The 27,647-nt window shown below is 37.4% G+C and overlaps 1 protein-coding gene across 1 annotated transcript in view; it reads right to left on the bottom strand.

The window, feature by feature from the left end:
- Positions 1-27,647, bottom strand: part of LOC109048039 (septin-9-like) — a 71,826-nt gene that overhangs the window by 33,652 nt on the left and 10,527 nt on the right. Inside the window, exon 3 of the mRNA XM_042732942.1 lies at positions 4,326-5,073. Within this exon, the coding sequence (XP_042588876.1) occupies positions 4,326-5,073 (748 nt within the window). The remainder of the gene's footprint in view (positions 1-4,325; positions 5,074-27,647) is intronic.

Raw genomic sequence — 27,647 nt, 5'->3', positions numbered from 1 at the left:
TTTTTAGGGTGTGGGGTGGATTTTTTGTGGTTTTTCGAGGTTTGGTGTTGGATTTTGTGTGTTTTTGCATTCAGCGGTCTCTCACGTGTTCCCCCGTGTGCTTCTCATGCCTGCTTGTTTACATCAGAGTGCACACGTGTCTTTCAAGAAGCATACAGCGGTGTTGTGCATTTTGACCAGTTGATGGGAAAAGTATTTTTAAAAAGCATTCCAAATTCTGAATAATTTGTAATATATAATGATTCACTGTATTTAGAAGTGCCCAGGATAACAATATTGTACATATTCATTACCGTGATATATCACAATATCTAATACCGGCACATGTCTAATCCACAGTGTTAAAAGATGCAGATAGTTACAGAAACACACATAAGAAAATAATAGCATTACAATGCTTAGTGATTCTCCTGGTAATAAAAGTGCCAGACAGCCTAAATCTACACCATGAACAATAATTCTTAATGCCAGAACATCTCAGACAATATGCAAACCCCATTTCCAAATGGTTGCTGATGGTCCTGTATCAGCAGAACTAATTCAAGAGGTCTGGCTTACTGGCTGGGGTCTAATCGGAGTTCACACCTCATTTAAGAGAAAACTGGCATGACAAGAGTCGGTCCCTGCAGGGATTTAACTTTCCATTAGCCCCAGGGATGAGGGAGAAGAGAACATACACACAATGACTTCAGATCACTGAAGGTCTTCCAACCAAATTCTCAGTGACTGGTCAAAAATGCATGCTATCCCTGAGTAATACATGAAAACTCTCTGAAAAACACACATACTATAAAAAAAGAGCAATAACCTCACTTTAGGTTATAGAATAACTCACAGTGCACTATTCCCACAGCAGAATATTCACAACATATCAAACTGTTTCTATTATACATTTTTTAAAGGGGTCATGACATGAGAAACCAAATTTCCCTTTGTATATGCTTAATACAAGTTTTATAACTTAATGTCCTCATCATCAATAAAAAAGCATTTATGTAATACCCCTCAGAAAACTGGAAGTAATGTATTTCATGTAAAAACTATTTTTAAAGCAGTAATGGAGGTAATGAGGGTGGATGTTATCCAATCATAAAAGTGGGCGTTTACACTGACCTCTTAAAGGGAAAACACCCCACAAAACAAGAGGATGAGAAACAGGGTGGAAAAAGGTCATAAAAATTACTCAATTTAGAATGTTTTTCCATCCAAAAAACATTAGTAATATTATAATTACACCTCAGGGAATGTAATAAAAAAAACAAGCATGTCATGACCCCTTTAAGAAGGTTGATCCACTTTTTAAAGATTTTTTGAAAAATAAATCATTGTACACACATTGTACAATCAAAATGGTTACCAATGAAACTTTCCATGACAAAAAGCTTTTGTGATAAAACTCTTGCCTCACAACTTTTCCCACAAACATTCACAGGGTGAATTCATACAGCAGGATGGCAGAAATAGACAAACGGTCATCTGGTAAATGTGTCATTCTAATCGGTTCATTGTGAAAGCTCAACTCCCTCTCATCCCTACGGGCCACAACCAAGTCATCCAGCAGTCACCATTAAAGCAATAAATGCTCAAATTGTTCATGAGTAACACAGACTTAAACCACAAACGAGTGAGTAAGCACTCTTCATAACCTGTTAAAGGTCACATATCAGAAGAAACAATAAAGCTTTCTTTCCAAACTCATGAAGAGTGCGACCTGGACTAACAGTTGTAATATCAGAGGTATGACACCAGTCTCTGGTATTAGAATATAGGTACTAAATCAAGGCAACACACAGCAACTTATGAAATTAAACTATTTATTTGAAAAATAAATCTTTAAGTTATCAGGATCTTTAATATCCCTTTTAAATCATTTAGTGTATCTTTGCTGAAAACAAGTATTAATTTCTTTCAAAAAAGAAAAGAAAAAAACATCTCCGATATTTGATTTGCAGGTAAATTACAGAAGTTATAAATGTTAAATTCTGTAAATGTTTTTGTTTTTTCAATGAATCGCATGCATCAATGCATATTTTACATTTAATATCACACAACATATTGCATATTGTTATCATACCCCTTTAAATAATTAGTACTGGAGTATTTTTTCTAATATCTGTAAAAACCCTACTCAGAGGTCAGTTCATTTTTCACTCTTTTTTCCCCACTTCTAGACACTTCACAAAGACTCTGTTCTGTCTAGCACTAAGTGCTTTATCTCTCTCTGCGTCTCCTTATCTGGGCTGTGTTAGCAGGGCTCTGCTCACAGCATCCACACTGGGGCTGTGCAGGAAAACTAATTAAACCCAAATGTGCCGCAGGCTTCCTGGATCACATCCTGAAAAGGTTTTCAGTCTCTTTTAGAGTTTGTCTTATTTCACATACCCAAGAAAAGTTCAATCCTTTAAGGCTGAAGAAGGACAACAATACTCACAAAAACACAAAATAGAGAAAAATGTTGTGTCTGAAGTATAGACTTGCTTTTCAATGCACTAAATTAAGAATTCCATGTCAGATGACATCAACCATTCATGGTCTCCACACTGTTTACCACACCATCTTCTGTATACAGTGTAAAGGCTGACATTTTAACTGTGTCTATTTTTATGCAGCACATTTTATGAACTCCAGATCTGGACAGACACACCCACCAGCTGCATGCATGTGTTGCAATCCAACAAGCCCCTTAGCTAGGCTGTAAGGCTGTGTTCTTACAATCTCACTCATCACAATTGTGCCAGAGAGACTTATTTATCTTTCATATGCAAATGGGGAATCTGATGGGAGACACCTTGGACCAATAACACCAATAAGAAACAGATGCTTAGTAATGGAAGCACTTGATAACTAACAGAACACATAAGCACCACAAATAGCAAATCTTTGAATTGGGTAAAGGTGCAGTTCACCCAAAAATAAAATCTATCATAATTTACTCACCCACATGTCGTCTCAAACTTTTGACATTCATTTGACTTCAAAACACAAATGGAGATACTTTTAGTTAAACCCGGGAGATTTCTGTTTCTTCATTAAAAGTCTATGCATCCAAAACACTAATGCTTCAATGCATGTTTGATGCACAAACCAATGAGGTTTGAGGTTTGCTCAATGCATGTGCACTGATAAATGTTTATATGTGAATAAGTGTCTAAATTAAATCTGCCCATCATGCAAAGTGATCAGAATACTTGGATGAATGAGAGAGAGAGAGAGAGAGAGAGAGAGAGAGCAAAAGAGAGAGAGAGCAAAAGAGAGAGAGCAAAAGATTGATAAAAACTATTGTGTCTGTATCCAAGATTTCTATAAATGCTTCTTTATTTGGTGCTCTAAAGCTTCACTGTTCTTCTCCTAGATTGGCTCAATGCATAGTTTTTAGTCATGACTTTGGAATATGGTTTCGGAGCCAGTGTAAGAAATAATACTGTCCCAAAAAAACAGGCCTTTTCAGTACGAGCGCAAGAATAGCCATTGCTTGGGTTACATTCATCCTTAAAACAGCAACACCAGATTTTTATAACATAAACAGTCTGACACCCCTGAGTGGAGAGAGAGTAGATGGGGTATGGAAAATTTTCGTATTTTTATTACTGCCTAAAAGGAATCCTGATAATCTCAGTGCTGATCCAGTGCTAAAACAATGCATCAGATCTGTTGACCTCACTCAATGATAAAGCTCCAACATTCCGTCCTATGAGGAGGTTCTGTTTTTCTCATTACCATATGCTGGATTCTGTGTGATTTGATCACTATTCAACCTGAAGTGTGCTTAGGAAAATGATGTTCTCATGGGTCCCTGCTTCTCAAAACAACTTCGATTTTAAAAGAAATGAACGTATATAAAGTGGTGTTCAAAGGTCTTCACTAACAATGGAAAATCTGGAATTTAAAATCTAACTTGAACCTGGAAATAGGGGTGTACTGTCCAGGCCTAAAAAGATACCAGTACAAAAACACATTTGGCAAAATGCTGTCTAATTATCGTTTTGGTCAATATCACACACCACTACATGGAAATAAAGAGAAGGTTTTATGATTACGAAAATTGTCAAAATTAAAATTATGATGCAAAATTACTAACAAACGGTTAAAATTCTGCACTAATTTAAAGTGCAAAATCATGTGAACACATTTGTTGTTGATCTATAGAAAGTAATGCTGAAATGTCTCTTTTTTTTACTCCAATTGCTATGCCGATAACATAATTTGTCATTTAAAAAAAATCTGTATTTAACTAGAAAAATTGCAAAATAGTCACAGATTTACTCAAGTTTATAAGCCCTACTGAATATTAAACAGTCACAGCAGACACTTCAAGCGCACGTCACAGTGTAAATATCAGATCCAGATCATGTAGGCATCTAGCAAGCAATTTAGCAATGAAAAAAGCATGTGACTTACGCTCAAGAGGCCTTACGGGGGGTTCGTGTACTAATGGAGGGGTTTTGTATTCATCGAAGGTAGGAGTGATGCTGGCTGCTGAGATGAAGCTGTTCTCTGACTCCCCTGCAGGTGTGTCCAGCTGTCTGTTCATGTTCACCTCAGCCCGTCTAGATGGAGCTGAGATCTCAAGAGGGCTGGGAGGTTCTGCTCGCCTCTGGGACAGCTCAGGGATCCGGGACGAGGATATTGGTGGGTCGGCTCTCCTAGGGGGTGTTGGAGGTTCCTGGGGTCTGCTGTGGTTACCCTCAGCCCTTCTGTGAACAGGCCCATCTGTGACTTTACTCTGGAGCGAGACCTCAGGTCTCTTTAAACCAAAGCGGGCAATACCGGGACTGGGTGAGCTGTCCACCTGCTTGGAGGAGATGTCGATGGAGATTTCTGTCCTGCGTGACACATTCTCTGGGACGCGGCCCCCCAATAACTCCACGCGCCGCAGGCTGGATTTTGGAGAGCGCTGGTTGGAGGAGGAATCTGAAGTGTGCCTGGAAGTGGACTCGGAGTTGAGCGATCTCATGTCGTGGAAACGGCTGCTCGTAGAAGAGGTGGAGGAACGCAGAGGATTGGTTGTTCTTCGGGAAAGAGGGGATGGGTTTGTGGATGTATCCTCCTCCACTTCAAATGATCTCTTAAGCGCTGTAAATAAATATAAATAAAACATGCATAAAAATCAAACAACTTTTAAAGCTTTAAACAGACCTCTAAAAAAAATGGATAACTACATACATTGATTTATATTAAAACATAACTAAAAATAATTAGTTAAGTTAGAATTTGTGCTAACTAAATCTACAACAAAATAAATTTAGAACAGAAAATGACTTCCAAACGTTGGTCACCTAAACAAGAACAACAGGAGTTAAATACCATTAATTAAACAAATTTATAGACCTTTATACACATAAAATAAGGCAGACTGGTAGAATTAACAAAAGATAAACGGAATTTGTTTCCCTGAGAGCACTGGTACAGAAAGTATGAAGGTGTTTAACTTTTTCTACCGGTTTGTTACTAACGTTCACATGGTCGCTCCGTAACGTGTAAAGACGCTAAAACTAAAGTTTCTTTTGCGCTGGTGGGAAAATAAACATAGTGACTAGTTGTCTGTTCGAAATAATGGCAATTTTTGGTTTTATATATATATATTTTTAAATACCTGATCTCACGCGCTTCAAATGTTTCGTAAACATTGCTGCAGCTTGAGAGTCCTCGCGCCTGAATGAACATCGTCACCTGACTGCGTTGTCTCCGGTTCCTTCATTTGAGTCGGATCTTTTCAGCGAATCGGCTGACTATTGAATTGGTTCACAAACAATTATTTTATTATTGAATCGGTCCGAGCGGGAGCGACGGGGAGGTCATTAAACCGGAACTGTCTCTTCTGAACATGGCTAACGTGATGGCGGTTTAATTCATTTGCTGGTTCATGTCATGTTGAATCGAGCGAATAACAAGCTGACCGAGATTTGACTGAACCGAACCGATTTGACTGATGGAAGTAAGTTACTTTATGCGAATAGCAGAAATATTACAAATGTAAATTTAAAAATGTAATCATTTAGCAGATATAGGCTATATATATATATATATATATATATATATATATATATATATATATATATATATATATATATATATATATATATATATATATATATATATATATATTAAAATAAAAATAAAATAAAATAAATTAATTAATTAATTAAATAAAACTAAATACATACATACATACATATATATATATATATATATATATATATATATATATACATACACATATGTACACCACATAACATATATACATATATATATATATATATATATATATATATATATATATATATATATATATATATATATATATATATATATACATACATACATATATACATATATATACACACACACACACACACACACACACACACACATATATATGTATATATACATATAATCATTTAGCAGATATAGCTCAAGTGGTAGTGCATTGCGTTAATAAGCGCAAGGTTGGGGGTTCGATTCCCCAGGAACACATGATAGGTAAAAATTGATACCCTGAATGCACTGTAAGTCGCTTTGGATAAAAGCGCAACACGCATACGAAACAGATTTAATTAAATAGCATTTTATTTAATGTCAGATTCATAGAAAGTTAAATGCACAAATTGTTAGATAAAGGATATAAAAATTCACTGTAATCTAATGGTATTCACACTCAAGACATTTGTCTGTACTAATTCTCAGAAAATTTCTAGACACTTGACTTGAGTCATGCACAGACACAGCAGACATATTACTGGCCAACAGCAGCGCTGAGCAGGTGGTTGCTATTCCATCCAGTTGTTCTGTTCAAATATTAAACCACACATCCCTCTCTCTCTTTTGTAGAACGGCATGGCCCCTTGGCACTGCTGTTTGTTAACAACATCCCATCATTTTTAAAGATGGTGCTGGCAAAATATTGAATGTGTGTAAGTTGAGTATTTTCCAAGTGGCTTATTTTAGCACATGGTTTTGAAACTTAGTGACTATTTCATGACTGAAACAGTAGTTTGGCCTAGTAAGATCTGGCAATGGTGCCCATGGCACATTAGCAAAATAAACAGTATAGATAATCTACTTAATCTTTTGTTGGTATCTCTATGAAACTACTCTGAAATCATATATTAGCAAATTTTCTTTCTGTGGAGCCAAAAATGCTGGATGGATGCAATGGGTCTTTAAAAAAAAATCTTGCTTTTTTTGTCACACAAACTTCAAGGCATCCAGTTCACAACTTAGTTTAGTGTGGGAGAGGATCAGTGTTTGAAGTTCTATTGGCAGCCTTATTCATGAGAAATAAAAGAAAGCTGCAATCAGATATGCAGCCAGCTGTGGGACAAAATATGAATATTAAGAGTCTATCCCTGAAACATATCCCTGTATATCTTTAAAACTTATACATGCATCAAGATGGTTGCAACAGGCAGCGAAAGAATTGTTAGAGAAGAGAAGATCTTAATTCAAATGCAGTGCAACTAAAACTTAAAAAAAAAAAAAAATTATTGAAATAAATCTCAAATAAAACAAAATATAAATATTAAATTAAATACAAAAATTTAACTTGAAAAATGTAAATAAAATTACAAATGTTGTCTTGACAAATAACGGAAGTAAAATAAGTTGGAAGCTGAAGTACTAAAATCACTAAAACTAAAATAAAATAAATTAATATAAAATATAAGTATTAAAAAAATACTAAAATACTAAAACTTAAGATATAATTAAAATGAAAATGTAAAAATGGTTTGTACAATGAAAGGAGCAGGTAGGAATTCAGTTCTTTGAGTAGGGCAGGTCCAGTGTTTCTCAGGACATCCACTGGCTCACATACTGTAGGTGTCCATTATATATCTCTGTGATTTACGTCATGCTATTCAGTGACATGCTTATCATAACAGCACACATGGATCCATTTTCTTCCAACACACAGGAAAACTGACCTCCGTTCATCAGGAAAGGATGGAAGCCAATGGTCCTGTTTTACAGTACCTCCCTTGCATTTGGATAAAGAAAAGAAGCCTGCCAAGCATTTGTTTCATTTTTGAGTGGTTGAGCGATGTTTGTTTTTTTCCTTGCACTACTGGTGTTATGATTGGATGTGTGATACTGTAAATTCCGGCTCAGAACATACCGTTGTTTTGAACTGCTTTTTTTTTTTTTTCTCATGAGCCAGAGGAAAGAATTACCATTTTTCTCATGACTCATCTTCAGAGGGGGCTTTCTTTTAAGCTGCGCCCTGATGATGCCATTTCCTGTCATTTCAAAGTGTGGCTGGATTAAAATTTAATCCTGCATGAATAACTGTGCGTTATGCATTCTGTGATTATACCTGACACATAATCAACAAAACTTTAGTAGCTGTCCATACACACACACAAACACACACACACACGCAACACAAACACAAAGTCCCTTGGGCAGGGTTATGGCTCAACGGAAAATTATTGTGAATGTGTGTTAAACAGGAAGAGACATTGTCTGTCTTGTTCCTTTAGTCCAGGCAATAATATACTTTGCACTGTGTACTAAATAAAGGCATACAAATGACTCATATTAGTTTAATATACAACAGAATTAATCTCTCTCAGGTTTTGTCCTCAAACAACCGTTTCATTCACAGACAGGAATTGAATGATTACAGTCCATCTCTCTGCATTTTTGGACTCTAACATACAGTATAAAAACCATACAGTGCACTACAGCCAAAACAAGCACATGATCTCTTACATAAGATTTTTCATCTCTGTATGGTGCATGTACATTTCTAACAGGGTAAGCTGGCTAGACACATTTAATGAGGGCTAATCAATGTCTTCAGGATTAAGGCTATAGGCAGGTAAGGGTATTTTTCAGGGTTGGAGTCAAACTCTACAGGATAGGGGCTCTCTAGGCCCCAAGCTTGCCTACCCCTGATCTAAAAGATCTAGTTCACAAAATGCACTGAAATCTAATAAATTTAAGAAAAGGCCATTCCTTTATAAGTGACCTACATTTTTACATTTTCTGAAGATTTTCACATACACTTTCTGTGCTTGTCTTGTGCAAAACTTGTTGCCATGATGGTGCGAAGGTGTTTTGGGTGGTTTCAGTTGTTAAAGTGTTCTAAGTCGTACTTAGCATATTGCTTTGCAGTTGCTAATAATATACTATTCAGTATATTGCTATATAGTTTCTGTGTTTCTTAAAGTAGCATTTAATATTTAAGTAGCATTTGCAATGCAGTTGCAATACACCCAAATGTGCATCATAATTTGTGTACTTATGCACTGTTCTGTGCAATTTTGTAGTATGAATAGTCTGCGTGGTGTTTTCACCCTAATAATTCCAGGAAGTATTGCACTTCAAATATTCAGATGATGCATTTATCAAAACACACACACACAAACATAACTGAAGGGGATCTTGAAGGGTGCTGTCAGATGCTGGATGACAAAATCAAAAAATCATACACTTGCTGATAGAATACATATTTTATGTATAGTACGTAATTTAGGACACAACTTATGTGTTCTATGTGATGTTTAACGTTAAAGGGGTGGTTGATTGCAATTTCACTTTTGTTAACATTAGTGCGTAATGTTGCTGTTTGAGCATAACAATATCTGCAAAGTTACGGCGCTGAAAGTTCTATGCAAATGGAGATATCGTCTTTTTAAATTCTGGCAGTTTAATGTCTACATAAACAACTCTTAGGGACTACAAGTTACTTCCCGGGTTCGTTACGTCACAAACCCAGAAATTTACATAAACCCACCCCTGGGAACATGCAACAAAGGGGGACGGGGCCATGTTGCACGGCTTTAGAGGAAGTTGTAGCCATGCCATCAAAAAGTGTTATTTTCACCCTGCTAACAGATCTTCTGTGTTCGGCATTCCTACGGATGCTGTACTTCATGAACAATAGTAAAAATTTATTTTTAATTCTGTTCCTGATAATTACAATCCTAATGTAGCTGTCTGTGCTGCACATTTTACGGAAGACAGCTTCCAGAATCTACACGAGTTCAATGCCGGATTCACACAAAGGCTATTTCTGAAACATGCAGCAGTTCCCACTTTAAAAGCAGAGACAGCTGTTGTTGGGCCCCAACCTGTAAGTATGTTTTATTATTTAGAAATGTATTTTCCATGTATAGTTTGTGTCGTTATTCTTTGGTTATATCAAGGATGTAAACAAAGACCAACGCTGTTTGGCTTTAGTAGCCAGTTAGCTAAATGCAATTTCATAAGACAAATGTGTACAAATACCAACAAACTTGTAATGTAGTCACACCAGCGAACTTCAGTTTGTGTTATCAGTGTACAGTATTGTTTGATAACAGCTTTTATATAGTGTTTACCCACATACTCATTACTGTTATACATGTCAAATGTATATTTTGTTATTAATTGTCAACAAATGGTCTCAAATTGATATGGCAATATTGACACCATTATTTACATTCCACCGGAGCACATGCAACTATTGCACGTAATGGTAATGGACGTGAAGTTTCCGGACAACACGCAGTACGCGGTTAACGAATCACAACACACTGGGCCAGCTAACCAATCTGAGCCCATTGCGTATTTCTGAGGGAGTGGTATCAAAGAAACAGGAAGTCAACCAGCCATTCAAATGACAATGGAGACAGCGGCTTGCAATAAAGGTAAAATATATGAGAAATAAGGTATTTTTTTTGAAGACATGTTACACTGCACCCCATAAACACAATCAAGCCAAGAAAAAAAGCAGTTAACCACCCCTTTAAAAAAGTACATTCTATATAGTATGAATATGGGAAGTATGAATGAAATTCGAATGTACTACATCCGCCATGTTGATATGGTCATGTGACCTACAGCGTCAGTTGTGTTGCCTCACTGCAATTTATAAATCCTCCCCTGTGGCCTCATAGGATAGTAAAGTGTTCATCAAAATCTCACCAGAAGTAGTAGGTCATCAGGGGTACGTTTGACCTACTGTTTTCGAAAACTATGAATATGGACATACTATTCACCTCCCATCCACTTTTTGGCAAACGATATAGTAGGGAAGTATTCAATTTTGGATGGATTGGCTCTGTTCTGGGTTGTTGCAAGGTGGTTGTTTACTGTAAGTCTCAGTTCAAGTCGTTATTCTAGTCCTCTCAGTGTAAATCCATGGGATATTTTGTCCATTTTAATATTGTGTCTGTGTCTTCTGAAGTTGTGCACCAAAGTATGTGGAAATTGCAATAGTGATGCTTCCCTGAACAAACTCCACTAACTAAAATAAATGTGGGTAGTTTGATAGCTATTCGGTCTAGAAATGAACATAGCAGTTCGACTATAATCTCAGACAAGAGCAATCTGTCGTAATTATCATAGTCACATCTGCCCAGCCAGAAGAATCAGAGGTGTTTGAGGTATGTGCCGACAAAAACAACAGGATACAAACAGATGATGTGTGATTCTGCTGTAATGATATGTTTGGCCTTGCTTATCTGTGAGAATTTGGGAGCTGTGTGATGCAGCCTCAGGCTGTGGTGGGAAATGGGCTGTACAAAAACACATAAGAGCTCTCTCTCTCTCTCTCTCTCTCTCTCCCACAGTACACACAGCTGCAGGTTTGAGTAAACACGTACATACAAACTCACACATATGCGTTTGCTCTCACACATGCAAACAAAACACATGCACATCTATGGAAGCAAGAGCATGTGTTTGGTTGTACGTATGCATGACTTCTCATCAATTAGTTGTCCAGAACTAAACTACGGGTAGAGGTTTACAAGTCCATGTCCAAGGCTGTGTTAACAGAGGCGATGCAGGTGAGAAATGGTCAGAAAGGTCAGATTCGTCCAGATTCATCATGGCCTCTGGGAAACAGCTGATTTGTTTACGGGCGTTCTGCGAAAATTCAGGGTGGTTTGCTTATAATGCGATGCTCTGGGTACACTTTATATTCACTTTTGTATAATTTCAGGTTATGAGTAATAATGCAAAACCAGCATATACTGGTTAGGTATGTTTTGAAGTTGGGATGCTGGTTTGAGCTGGTCCTTTGCTGGTTTATGCTGGTCCTTTGCTGGTTTAGGCTGGTCGGACCAGTTTAGGACCAGCACATAACCAGCAAAGGACCAGCATAAACCAGCAAAGGACCAGCATAAACCAGTAAAGGACCAGCTCAAACCAGCATCCCAACTTCAAAACAAACTTAACCAGCATATGCTGGTTTTTTCAACAGGGGAGGGAGTAAATTATGACAGAATTTTCATTTTTGGGTGATTTTTCCATTAAGAGCAGGGAAAAAATTAAAAGCAAAGCTTTTTTATAAAATGGTTGCTGGTCAACCAGCTAATGGCTAGTTTCGACCAGCTAAAGCCAGCTACCAACTAAAACTGGATTTTCTGACCTACTGTATATAATCAACTAGCTTACAAATTGACTAGTTAATTCAACCCCAACTACAGTAGGTGCTGGTAAGTGTGATTAAAGATGTCTTTTTGAGCCCATTTCTAAGAAAGGCAAAAGTAATCACAAGACAGGGGAAATGCATTTGACACAACTGTCATCAGTAACCTCTCTTTCTCAATCACCTCCCTTATCGCTATTTTTATGAACTCTTTTTGTCTCTATTTTAACCACCCTATCAGACTGTCACCCCTCCCATGCACACCCACAAATCTACTTAAAATGATTGCGCAATATTTTTGAGACAGTGAGTGCATCATAACTAGTCTTAACCAGCTCTGCACAACACATTTTGATGATAAACTGAGTTAAGCCAACACTCATAACAATCACTCATTCACATGCACTACAGCTTAGCAAGTGTTAAGCTTTAGGACATCCATAAAGTTTCCTAAATGAGAACTTTTAATATCCTTTCTTTTACAGATAAACTACAGCCATAGACTTCACAGTCATGTGATTGTACAGTTATGAATTTCATACATCAAGCACATATCCTTGTGCAGAGGCCAGCATTGAATATAGGGAAGTCATTTATTGCTCCGTTCCCAACCACAAGCCTTCCCTGAAAGTCTAAAAAAGGCATTATGCTGTAAATGATGTGGTGTCATTAGCAGGACAGTGCCAGCATCTCTTTGGTTTTTTTTGAGAGTCGCTAACCTGATGAGAAAACTAGCATTGCTAGCATAGCATATGTTGTGCACTGATTCCCCACTTATCTAGCAAGACATTTTTTTAGTCAGTTACAGTAGCTTTATCATAAAGAACATGCATGTCGACAAGCATCACCAGCAAGGTTTTGAAATGATGCTAGTTCTTTAGACCTTTTGGGAAATTCAAACTGCTCTAAACTGTTTTTTAAGCAATTGAAGTATTAGCATATCTTCATGTGAAAGTTACCCTAGAATTTGCTTGTTTTTATTTAGTCATTAACAAAGGCTAATGGACTTTGTGAACATACAGCAGTGAAATGCTTTTCGAACCCTGAGGTAATGTTGCACAGAACCACACTATAAAGTGAATACTTCTCTTTATAGTGTGGTCAGTCCTGCCTTTAAGTTCTGCAAATAGCTGTGCTTGAAGATGGCAATAGAGACAACATTTAGCTTTACATGCAACAACTTGAAAGTGATTTGGTCGCAGTATAATGAGGGTGCTTTTCCAGTCCTGATGTCTGATTTGTTAGCAATGTCCCAGTCTGAAATAGTTGTCATGTGTTCATGAAATGACCAAAAGGTGCCAATTTAGGTCATCCAGAGCACCAGCAGAGTGCTCACCCATTTGGAGACACATAAATACTTAGCTGGTCTAGAACTGTCGCAGTCTGAAAACAAATACATAAACATATGTGCTTCTGTCTGTCTTGATCATCTAAGCACTCTCACTCCAGTGTTTACTTACGAATGACACTGAATGTGTCTGTACTGGTTTAGTCTCAGCCTGCAACAGCCCATAGTCAGTTCACTGACAGCTTGTTGCATACTACTCACAAAACTGAAGAAAAAAAAAACTTGATTTGGCAAGCTTTAACCGGATTAACTGGTTTAGTAGCAAGTGCATTAAATGTCTGCAAGCAGTAATATAATTATATATTAATATTCAAATAAAATTTTAATTTCTTGTACTGTTCTAAATTGTATATTTAATTGTTTATGATCATTTTCATTATTTTTACATTTAGATGACCTTTGCACTTACTTAAGTTAATCTTTTAAAACAATAATAATGTTTTAACACTGTTGCTGAATGTAATCTTTAGCAAATCCCTAAATGAATATATATTTTTAAACCTTTATATTATAATGTCATGATGCCTTAATTCACCTGTGAAATTAAAAACAGCTGATTTTAGTTTTTAGTGCTTTATTTTTTAGTTTATATAGATGAAATAATATTGAATTTCAACATCGGCCATTTATTGTTATTGCCCATAATATTAATTATTCTCTTAAAAGTATTGCCCAGAATTTTCCCCTAAGTAAACAGTCCTTAACTACAATATGCTGCAAAAATGCTCCATTCAGGTCCATAAAGACATTTTTAAATTGAGATGAAACTCCATGTCTGGCGAACCTGCCATTTTCGGCACCCGGCGGATTCTGCGCTTTCTGTGGAATTTCCTCCTTCATTTGTCTGTAAGTTTTAGCTCAAAGCCAGAGCAAACTGTCTGCCTCTTTTTCTTCCTGTCCCTCTCGCATCCATTCAGGTATCTCTTTCTGTCTGAAACAAAGCATATACCCATGAAGCAGCAGCCAGGTGCACAGCTAAACCTCTCATCTGGGTGAGCCAGCTTACATATGAAGACCACCCTGCCCTGACCCACATGCCATTCCTTGTCCTCTAACCTCACGATATTTGGCACAAAGCGCATTCCGAGAAGTGATGACTCTTAAAAAGCCAGACAAGAGGGAATACTCTTGTTTGTGAGAGGCGTGTGCGTTTGTCAGGGTCTCTCACAGCTGGATGAGAGGTGTTGAGAGAGGAAAACAGAGGGGGAAGGGGGGGATGACAGAGCAAATCGATGCCAGGAGCACACCGATGCTGAAGTGAAAGAGCAGGAGGAATGGACGGCAGCCAGGTGTGATCCTCATAGCTGCGGTCAGTGTGCTGATGGTTAAAGTTGCTTTTGTGTTAGCACAGTGAGGACATTTCCTGTCATGCATGCTATGTGTGTATAGCCTACAGAAAAGAATGAATAGCACGTACTGTGTACGAGAAATACACACACAGATCACTAGACGGCCACATGACCTGCGTAAATCAACCACAGCACACTCAGCTATAGAAACAGACTCCAGGGAGGAACACACACATACAAATACATTAATATACAAAGATATTGATAATAACTCAGCTTCATGTTGACTGTTTGCATATTAAGTAAACATTTAAAAGTTACAGAACCATTTATGATTAATGTTTTGTACTTTAAAACGCAACTTTTTCTTTAAAAAATGTGAGAGAATCGTTTAAAGAGAAATGAAAACAAACCTTCAAAGTCTGAGATAATTCCCTCCAAATGCGCATTGACATTGGAATCAGACATTCTGAAGCTGACTCTGCGGGATCAAAGCAACCCTTCCCAGCAAGGCGAAACTCTCACAGACTTTATGCTCTCAAACTCCCAAACAAATCCCAAATTAGGAGGTAACGGGGGAGGAAAAAAGAGAAAGCGATCGGAACGGTCCCCAGATCCAAGCCCACAACTTTCTTAAAGGACCAACTGAGTTTTCCCACTTCCTCCAGCTCTCTGAATGCAGCAGACCTCAGAATGAGAAACCGATGACAACCCCCCACCCCCACTCGCTCTCTTTCACCCTCTCACTCCTTCCCTCTCTCCTCCCTCTCTCACTCTGACCGAGTCGCTTGGCTTCTAATGAGAGTTATTTGAGTCAATGCTTAAATTTGATTTTCTAACATACCCCCGAACATGCCGAAACAAGGTTCTTTTGCAATTGTAGAAGAGATAACATGAGTATTTCTAGATTAAGCTCATTCAGATTGTGTGACGGAGAAGTTTATAAGAATTCAGTGGCGGTACATATTTCATCACAATCCCTGAGGAGAGCACGTCTGCGCTTGTGGCTCTCTCAGTAGTTTCCTGAATTTGAGCCTGAGGCCACTAGTGCTCCTCATTGCAGAGGGGAGGACGGGGCCATGGGGTGTCATAAATCAGTGACCTCATCTACAGCTCGGACTCCATCAGAGCTGTGTTTCTGCCCACACCGTCTGCTAAACACATTTTCATTTCATTCAGTCATTATCAACTCTGGCTACATGAAGAGCTGGTTTTGTTTGCAGATTTGATCTGCTAACTGTAGATATGTTGCTGTGTGACTGGTTTGTTGGGTTTTTGACGGAAATCTCTCTCTGTTTGTTACACTGTGACTGTTGGGAAACGCTATGAGGTGGAGGGTTACGTGTTGCACTGAGGACTGAAGTGTCATGGGCCAGAGCCTACAACAACAGGAAAGTCAAGCTGTATGTGACTAATCTTCAGGTCTAATGCAAACAAAAGGCCTTCTGTATACAGACTTGCAAACACACATATACACACACCACACAAATCCGGTAAGGGAGGAAATTTCAAAGGTGACATAGGATTAACCTTGTCAGACTGACTCATGAATATTAATTTGATGAAGTATGGCACACCAAGAAGTCCTAAATAATTTGCTTATTATTCAGAAAGATTATTCAGAACAGGAGCATAATTCATTTTGTCCTCTGTTTTCTTAAGTTATATTCCTGATCTGACAACAATATAGTACTGTATAAGACATTTTTGTAGCGAAATTTAAAGGTGTTTCTTATAACAGCAAGATTTTTTAATGTAGGGCTGCATGATTAATTTAAATTAAATCGCAAAGGCGATAAATCGTGATTAGGCAGAAGCTGCGATTGTCATGCGTATCTTTCAGTGAAGCACGGTTCTGTGATCAGCAGTTAATCTCCATCCAAAGGCAAGAGGGCGCTCTCGCGCTGAAACTCCACATACACCCCACAGAAGAAATCCAGGAAATCCCTATAGTGTAGGGATCCTCAAATCTGGCCCACGAGATCCACTTTCCTGAAGAGTTTAGCTCTAACCCTAATCAAACACACCTGATCATGCTAATCAATGTCTTCAGGATCATTAGAAAATCACAGGTAGGTGAATTTGATCAGGTCTAAACTCTGCAGGGCATTGGCCCTCCAGGGCAAGATTTGAGGAACCCTGCTATAGTGGCTGCTGAATAAACAGACGATTTAACTGCTTTCATTGATTCAGCTTGACTAATAAACACACGACTATGACAATATATGGTTTATCTGAGTTTGTTTTATTATAATGTTTATAATAATAAAATATATAATAATGCAGTGCTAATCGACATAGCCTTTGTCACTGCTTAGAATACTATGGAATATATTGCGTGCCTTATTCTGTGTAAGAAACCACATTATCTCACAGAATGATTTACTTCAAATACTCGACTGACGTTATGAAGTGAGTTTAGAGTAAAAACATGTTATTAAATGCGGTATTTTCACATGCTTTTAGATGGAGTAGCATTTACTACACAGAGTTGTAGTTCACTGACAAGCTACGCAAATAGCTTTCATAATCGCAGAACGATTTATTTGATTTCATAATCTCGCGATTAAATTATCTGCGATTATGAACGTGATTTTGCGTAGCTTGTCAGTGAACTACGGCTCTATGTAGTAAATGCTGCTCCATCTGAAAGCATGTGATGGAGATTTGCTACTAATCACAGAACCGACTTTACTGGCGAGATGCGCATGACAATCACATTTGATTAATCGTGCAGCCTTGCAATGAATACTTTTATTCAGCAAATATGCATTAAATTGATCAAAAGCGGCAGTAAAGACATTTATAATGTTAAAAAGCATTTATTTTTCAAATAAATGCTGTTCTTTTGAACTTTCCGTTCATCAAAGAATCCTGAAAAAAACATTGCAGATTCCACAAACATTTTGTTTCTTTTTTTTTTTTATATTTGATGTTTATGGGGGGTGGTTAAGATTTAAATTAGAATATTTGATTGAGTTGTGAATTGTTTTGTGAATTTGAAGACTGGAGTAACGACTGCTGAAAATTCAGCTTTGCCATCGCATAAAAAAATAAGATTTTAAAATATATCTAAATAGAAAACAGTTATTAAAAATATTAATAACTTTTAACAATATTATGTACAATGTTTTGCTGTATTTCTGATCAAATAAATGCAGTCTTCATAAGTATAAGAGATGTCTTTCAAAAACATTTTTGAAAAATCTTGTGAACCCCAAATTTTTGAATAGTGTAGATTAGCTACTGTTTATTATATATTATGCAGCATATAGCTAAATACTTTTTCAAAATGCTGACTATGTAATTTAACTGTCATCTGTGACATACACAATTCTGCACATTTAACATTCACACACACAAAAAATCCCAGAAATTGGTCATTCATAAAATTAAAAAGAGCAGCATAACCACTAGATGTCGCTGTAACATACCAACTCTTCCATGTAAAAACTGATATGGAATAATTAACACTGGCATAACTCCTTCTTCAGACGGCGAGATCTCACATGATATGTTATGGAGAGCTGTACCAGGCTGAGAGAGGCTTCCGTAAACAAATGCTCTCAGAAGCCATAACTCATTTCACACTGACATACCGCAGAGAGAGAGAGAGAATCAGAAAATAACATTAACACAAAGCCCAGTAAACTGTACAACATCAGAAAACCATACAGATGGGCTGGAAACAGAGCTGAAGAATATGAGAAAAATAAAAGCGCTGATAGATAACTTTCTAAATAACACCTATGCTCACACTAATGAAGGTGTCAATCTTGCAGTCAAAGACAAATTACATATTTGAAAAATCAGCAAAACAATCCAAATTGAAAACAAAAAATGGAAAAAATCAAATACCCAAAAATGACAAAAACTGGTTTGATCAGGACTGCCAAACTATTTCTCTACTGTGAAACACTAAAACAATACAAACATACACTCAGAACCAAAAAAGCACAAAACACCCAAAACAACTGACAATAATTGAGAAGTCAGTGAACACAAACCAATTTTGGAATAATTGGAACAAAAACTGATCATGAAGAATTGGCAATCCAAAATGGAGAAATATGTGAAAGTCATTTCCAAACATTGTTTAATAAAGTACAAACTGTAAACAAAATCAAACAATCAACCAATTGGGAAAACTAGAATTAGCAATCAAAGATAAACAAAACCCATTAACCCATTAACCAAAACCCATTTCACAATAACTGATAAAGAACTTAAAGAAAAAAATCAAAAACCTCCAACTCAAAAAAGCATCTGGACCTTATGGGATATTAAATAAAATGATAAACCACACAAGCAGTAAATTTCAATTGGCCATTCTAAAAATGTGATTCTGAGTGTAGGTTACTTCCCTGACATCTGGAATCAAGGCTTGATAACACCAATCTTTAAAAACGGAGATAAATTTGATCCTAACAACTACATAGGCATCTGTGTGAGCAGCAACTTGGGAAAGTTATTCTGTAGCATAATAAACGCTTGACTATTAGACTTCATGACCACACATAATGTACTGAGCAGAAGTCAAATTGGATTTTTACCAAATTACCGTACATCTGAGCACATCTATACATTACATACTTACATATTGCATATCAAATCAATGTACAATGAAAGTAAATGTGGCATAAAAATCGGCACCAAACGTACAACGTATCTTTCCCAGGAGCGTGGAGTGAGACAGGGCTGCTGCTTAAGCCCATCATTATTTAACATTTACATCAATGAACTGGCAAACAGTCTGGAGCGATCCGCAGCCCCTGGCCTCACTCACAGATCAAATGCCTGCTGTATGCAGACGATCTGGTTCTGCTGTCTCCCACTCAACATGATTTACAGCAGAACCTGGACCTGCTAGAACAATACTGCCAGACCCTGACAGTCAACTTGAAAAAAAACAAAATCATGATCTTTCAGAAAAGATCCAGATCCCACGGAACACAACACACATTTACATTAGACACTAACCAGATAACACACACATCACACTACAACTACCTGAGTTTGAAAATCACATCCACATGAAACTTTAATCATGCTGTGAATGAACTGAGAGATAAAGCACTCACAGTGCCCCTGTAGCTCAAGTGGTAGAGCATTGCGTTAACAAGCGCAAGGTTGGGGGTTTGATTCCCCGGGGACACATGATAGGTAAAAATTGATAGCCTGAATGCACTGTAAGTCGCTTTGGATAAAAGCGTCTGCTAAATGCATAAATGTAAATGTAAATGTAAATGTAATAAAGCACGCAGGGCCTTCTATGCCATAAAACAGCAATGTCATATAGAAATCCCTATTAGAATTTGGATGAAAATATTAGAATCAGTAATTGAGCCCATTGCCCTCTATGGCAGTGAGGTGTGGGGTCCACTGACAAATCCAAATCAAGGTTTCACCAAATGGGAAAAACATCCAATTGAGACCCTGCATGCATTACATGTGCACCAGCACACAACAAATAACGCATGCAGGGCAGAATTAGGCGAATATCCTCTAATCATAAAGACAAAAAATGGCAATTAAATTCTCGAAACATCTGAATCTCAGTGACCCCCAATCATATGATTATAAAGCCCTGCAACACCAAGAGATGAGCAAAGAAAGCAGTCCCCTCCTTCAGCTGATCCAGAGCTTCAATCCTGATGCTTCACTAACATCTACTGATGCTCTGAATCACATCAGAATCAATCAGATTACTGCACAAATCAAACAGAACTACATCTCTAACTGGCAAACCCAAACACAACGACAGAGTAAAATGCAATGCTATTTGGCCCTAAAGAGAGAGTACAGTATGGCAGAGTATCTGTACACAAGTGTCATAAGAAACTGAGAAGCACGCTGACCAGATACAGACTCAGCGGACACAAGCTGATGATAGAGACAGGCAGACACAGAAAAACATGGCTGCCACCGGAGCAGAGACTACTGTGATCTGAATCAGATGAAAACAGAACTGCACTTCCTAACCAAATGTTTCAAATACACGGACATACGGACAGTGTTCTATGATAAAATACAGCAGATCCATCAGACATTTAAAACTCTTTCAAACCAGGAGAAACTGCCATATCTGTTAGGAGAGCACAAGAACTGCTGTGTGTTTGCTGCTCAATATGTGTTTGCCTGTCACCATAGAAGAGAAAACACTCAACCTGCCCTGATCTGATGTTTCCAGCACATGTAGATTATGATATGCCATATTACTGTATTATATTACTTAGATGTATATTTTGCCTCTGTAAATCTAATACTATATCTTATTTTATTTTATTTTTAACTTATACACTTAACACACACTAATTCATTTTGCAGTACATGCTTAATACTTTTTTTATATTTTTTTTATTATTACTATTATTCTTTTTCTTTCTGTTAATACATATGTGCACTATTTGTAAGCAGCCCAGCTGCAACTGCTTTGGCAATACAAATGTGCAGTTTTTGTCATGCCAATAAAGCTCACCTAAAATGAAACTGAGAGAGAGAGAGAGAGAGAGAGAGAGAGAGAGAGAGAGAGAGAGAGAGATCCCTGATAATGGAAAATGTAAACAATCATTTGAGTATTAGCTTCCATTTAAGTGGGACCTGTAAGTGCCATGTGATCTATGTTGCATTTGTGTTGCTTATTTTCCAGATGTGTATAAATTGTCTCTGTAGAACTCTGAATTTATTAGCTAAGCATAGCGGCAGTATCCTTCTCCTCCTCCCTGAGTCTCTGCATGTTTGCACACTGCCTCAGATCAACAGTCAGGCTATCTGTACTGGTGTCTCCCTGGACCCCATTACACTCTCCAGCAGCAGAACATCTGGAGAAGGTCCCTAACACCAAGGGAGTCCACTGAGATTTACTCTTTCATTTTGTTTCTTTGCCTCTGAGGTGAGAAATGTCGAAGAGCAGTAGAATTTGCAAGGACCCGTAACTGTAAGGCACATAATAAATCTTACCTGAAGCATCATTCAGATGCGCCAAGTGGATAGATTTTGAGGGATGCAAAGTGAATTTTGAATGCAACTTGGTAAATAAATTAATAAATCTATAAAAGTTACATTCAAAATCCGCTGTTATTTACATGTATAGAAAGACATAATATTTTCTATTTATATATTTAGCTCTCTCATACAGATGCACATGTATGCTACAAAGTGGCCAAGTATTTAACAGCACCGATCAAAGCTTTCCAAATGCTTGGGCACTACCTTTACCAGATACTGTTTGCATGTAAACAGGAAGGCCGTCTCTATTTTTTTTTTTTTTCCATTTTAAGCATGCACACACAAAAGGGGCCCTGCTATAAGGTTCTTGTTACTTCAGTTTACAAGTTTTGTGTCCCTCTTCCTGTTTTGGCCTTGTGTGAAGGATTTTTATATAGTACATGATGTAGTATACATGTAAGGCTCTGGTGACAACGTCTGCTCTCTTGGCTGTTGACAGAAAAGCGAGATCGTTAGTCACCCTTGGTATATTTATAATTTCATCAGAGAATAAATAATAAGATTAAAGGATAATATATATTGATGTAGTAATATATCCTCAAAGTATGAGCATATGCTATACGCTATTCAAATGCAGGGCCAGCACCTGACTGTACTGAGAGAGAGGTGTTTACCCTAAAGGTGTGGTAACGCTAAACACTAAACCAGTTTGGTCAACAGGATATGATGTCATCATGCTTTAACTGGAATTTTTTTTTTTTTTTTTTTTTTAATTAGGTTAAGTTTTTTGTGCACTGTGCCATTAATTTTACGAAAGTCTTTTACTAACTTTTATGAAAGCTAGTTTGAAAATAAGAGACATATTTGCATGTGCTTACATGTCCAAAATAGAACTGAAACATTAAACAAAGAAAAAGTTTTGCTGACAGTATAAAAACACTTGAAAATTATGTCACTTAGAAAATTGTCTCTTTAATTATGTCTCTTTGAGAACAAAGATTTTATTTAGGATCTTTTATAGAGTTCTTTTATATATTTATATTTTATAGAGGTTCTGTCTTAATTTCGTATGTGCCAGACACTGTTTATAGTTCAAGTACAATCATTGAGCACCGGTGGATTTTTGTTTGGGTGGTTCTTTCTGATTAATTGATTTAAAAATATAATTCAATGATACATTTGAGTCATCACTTAAAAGTGTTTATAGTAGTCCTGCGGAAACGTGAAAAATTATGTAAAAGGGGAAGGGGAGGGAATTCACAAGAAAAAGAACAATGTTGACCAACTAAGAGGCACAGTACATATTAATAGAGTCAAAATGCAGCAGGAGTTACAGTTTCTAGACAAGACTAGACCTGACACCATCCCTCGAAAAGATCAATCCCATCGTCATATTTCATTGTTTGACTTGTGAATGGCTGTGAACCCTGTCATTCTTTATGGTGTTTTTTTTATTTATTCTCACTCCTATTTCTATCATGTCTATTATCTTTCTTGATCAAAATATAAAAGAAAGGAAGCCACAAAGGTCAACTGTGACTGCAGCCTGTTGATTTGCACAACAAAATAAAAAGCTGCTTTTTGAGGAAGTGACTCAACTGTATGCATGTATTCAAGAAATCATTTGCTGTTAACTAATGCATTATGATTACTCAGATGGCTGTAAATAGTCCTGAATATTTCTGTCATCGCATGTCGTTATCAGTTTAGATGTGTTTTTTCATTCGACACAAATGAAAAAAAAAATACTACAACCTGCATTTTCTTAGAAATATGTTGTACTCTGTCAGTCTTTCACCCGCATTATCCCCCAAAAATCTTTGTTAAATTAAAAAGCATCTTCCCAAACTTAGGTTCATTCTTACATTATTTCTCATGCTCACTTCTTCCTGTTTTTGTATCTTATACACTAAAATGCACAATATCGACTTACTGACATCATATAAAAAAATTAATGTTTTTAGAAATGTAAAAATCACTAAATATCCCTAATCCCTAATATATAAATGTACTTTTATATTTTACTATTTTATAGCTATTTTTGAACCCTACTCCTAAAGCTAACCATATACGGACAATATAAAAAATATATACAGTGGAAATAGAATCACCGCCTCAGTAAACATAGTCAGGTGTAGCTAATCACCTTCTCAATGGCACACAAAGCCATTTGACTTTCAACTGTGATGTGCTGTGGTCATTTTGATTAGCTCAGCATGCAAAGAGCTTTCCTGGAGCATTGTCTTTGGTAGTGCAACTGAAGCAAACAATCAACTATGGGTGGCAATGCACTGTCAAGAGATCTCTGGGATAAAGTTGTGGACAGGGACAAGTCAGGAGATGGATACAAAAAAGAGCATTTCAAAGGCTTTATCAATGCCTTGAAGCACAGTGAAGTCTATTATTAAGAAGTGGAAGGTATTTGGTACAGCACAGACCCTCCCTGGATCAGGACGTCACTCCAAACTGGATGAAAGAGCCAGGAGTCAGAGAGGCGACCAAGAGGCCTACAGCAACTCTGAAGCAGCTGCAGGAATTTATGACAAAGACTGGTCATTGTGTGTCATTGTGTGCATCATGCTTTTTCCAACTCAGTGATTCTGTTTTTGATTCTTGTTTTTCTGACATGTTGATGTTATATCTTTCACTTGGATGTTATAAGAGTGAATACAGTTAGATAAAACAAAAACAGTGTCCGTCTTCAATTCAGGCTGCAAAGCAACAACATTTGATTATTTTAAAGGGTGGTGATACTTTTCTATACCCACTGTATATATAATATACAGAAAAATGTACAGTCACAATAGTATATAGATTTACATCTGGTTTCTGAATACTGTCAAACAAACAAAACAAAAAAGCCAAACAAGATAAACTGAAATGTGTCAGTTCTGATTCAGTTATAACAATTCATTTGAGTACTTTATAGTTTAGGCTTGTCAGCAAGTCACTCAGTCACTTTCCAAAACCTTCACCCTCTTTGTTCCTCTCTTGTCAGATGATCTGCCGAACAGCTTTCAAAAAGTAGCTGAAGACACAACTCTTCTACAAGCATTTATCCACTCCACAACCTTAAACAAAAGCACTTATACACACACACGTACAAGAACCACATTTAATGTTGAAATACCTACGATTACTAATAAGATAATGCCGATTTGTTGCTTTTCTCTTCTCCAGTTCCTGCAAAATCCATTATAGAACCTCTTGGACTGATGGTGGCTAACTATCTCAGAAGTGATCCAGGACCTTGGGCACCAGGTGTGTCAACTCAGATAAAGGATAAAAGCTCATATTACACACTGTTTAATTTTTTTTTTTTTTTTTTTTTTTTGTACAGCTGAAGCACAGCACCGTTATTTTCTGGATGAGTCCCGGACACATTTACAAATAGCCTGTGTGCTGACAGTGCAGAGCACACAACAGCACTGATACAGAGCATTTCATCCACACACAAATCTCTATTTATTGGCTGTTGTCACAGCCTGATGAGCTGGTTCCCTCTTCCAGTCAAAGCCTATGGAAAAACCAGCTCTGACAATGGAAAATCTTACAAACGCACGCTGCTCTGCAGCACCAACGCCACCAGGGACAAAAGTAGTACAGCGTAAATGCTTTGTCTGGTGGATAGGTCATAAAAGAAGCGTTTCAATTTTTAATTTAAACCACAAAACGTGTAAAGAGTGAAGTTTTTGCATCCAGCTCAAGTCTCCATAAGTCATAGATCCCAGCTAAAGCAAAGAAACACTGCCATTGAAATCTTACAGAGCAAGTGAAAAGAGCGGAAGATAGACTCTAGTATGGGAAAATCTCTTCGAGAATCGTCCCGGTGGTGGCGTGCCAGTCTCTTACCTGCGATTTTGTCCCCCTCCATGACTAAGCGCACACCCTCTTCTGCCACATGTAGCCTGTCTTTCCTCCAACCTTTTTTGTTGGACTTCCTCTTTCTCTCCCAGCGCAGTTTCTCCTCCTTGTTTGCTTTCCCTCACTCTCCTTTGGCTTTTCCCTCTCTCTCTCTCTCTCTCTCTCTCTCTCTCTCTCTCCTCCTCTTTCTTTAACTCTACCCTAGTCTTCTTGATTTAATGTCTTCCGTGTGCTGTAATAATGAGCGGATGCAGAATTATGGCATGCCCATGTGCTGATCATATGGAGCGTTCTTTGCTCTTTTGCGCTTTTATTGTCCTCTTTTTGTGTCCGTCTGATTCAAAGTCTTTCTCTCTCTCTCTCCGTTCTCTGACACTGAGGCAGCATTGTGTGTGAGATGGAAATCCAAGGCCATGTGATATGAGCGTTTCTTCCCAAAATATCTCCTCTCGGCTGCTTGAGAAATCCTGGACTGCCCTCTGATTTTTTTCAGGGCTCTGGTGAGTCACAAGAGAAAGGGCAGAGGAGACACCGTGAAAGACACCACACCCCTGTGATCGAAAACAAACATCTGAACACTGACTCAGACTGTAGACAAACATTTTCATACGCTGCCTGCCGCTCCTAATTTCAAGTACGGCCAAGACACACAATGCAGATTCCTTCATTTTACATTGTGTTGCTCAATGAGAGCAAATGCAGACCTCATTCTGCATGATCTTTGTTCAGGAAGTGGGACTGACCTTTGACCTTTTCCTCTGGGGGGTTGCAGGGTTGTCTGGCAAGCAGACAGCTGGGAGACAAGCCTAAATACTTGTGAAGAAGTACACCGGCCCAGATCAGGCAACCCAGAATCAGAAATGCATAGATATTGTACTCTAATTAAATGACCTATTTATCAACAATATTCATATTGATGTATACAAAACAAAGCAAATACAATAAAATTGATTACCAAATGCCAATATATTGAGCTGACAGATATCTTGTCCTCAGGTCTCTTAACACAGGAACAATACTGCCTCTATGAGAGAGTTCATAGATCTACACCCACTGCCAGACTCACAGCCTTAAATTCCCAAACACATGACATTTCATAGACCTCAAAAGGAGGTTGTGTCACAGTCTTAATGTAGCAAAAGGCTTTGCTACATGCATAAAACACACTCTGTTTCACTCAAAAGAGCTAAAAACAATGCTGTTTAAGTGATTAAGTGATTACTAGGCTTGCTTAGTAAATAATTGAAAGTAATAGTTAAAATAAATAATCAGGGATGTGAAGAAGGGGGGAAAAAGAATAATCTATTTGCAGTAAATTATCCGTACATTTACAGACATTTCTTCCAACACTGAAAACCTACAATTCACTGGACGTCAAATCCATAATTTAAAATACAGGTAAAACACCTGTACAAAATCAATACTGAAAAACCTTATCACAACAACATTACATTATCACAAATCCTCTATGTTATAATATAATAACAATCATTATTATAAAATAAAATACTTTTTTATTTTACAGTACAGTTAGTTTGTGTGTGTGTGTGTGTGTGTGTGTGTGTGTGTGTGTGTGTGTGTGTGTGTGTGTGTGTGTGTGTGTGTGTGTGTGTGTGTTATTTTTTACAATTTCTTTTGGCCTTTTCTGATCATATGCCAGAAAATAGATGGTCACAGAGTGTAGCTCTTTGCATAACACTGGGGCAGTCAAAGATATTTAGCACAGTGTGCTTTAAATACAGTTTCAAGGACTTCTGGCATCTTGTACACACACATTAGCTGAATATCTTGTTTTAAGCAGTCATTCAGACTTTGTGTCGTCTAACAGATGCCAGGACAT

The sequence above is a fragment of the Cyprinus carpio genome, chromosome A3, assembly GCF_018340385.1.
Source record: "Cyprinus carpio isolate SPL01 chromosome A3, ASM1834038v1, whole genome shotgun sequence".
Classification (NCBI taxonomy): domain Eukaryota; kingdom Metazoa; phylum Chordata; class Actinopteri; order Cypriniformes; family Cyprinidae; genus Cyprinus; species Cyprinus carpio.
Note: the sequence above shows the minus strand (reverse complement) of the source record. Positions and strands in the feature narration are given on the sequence as shown.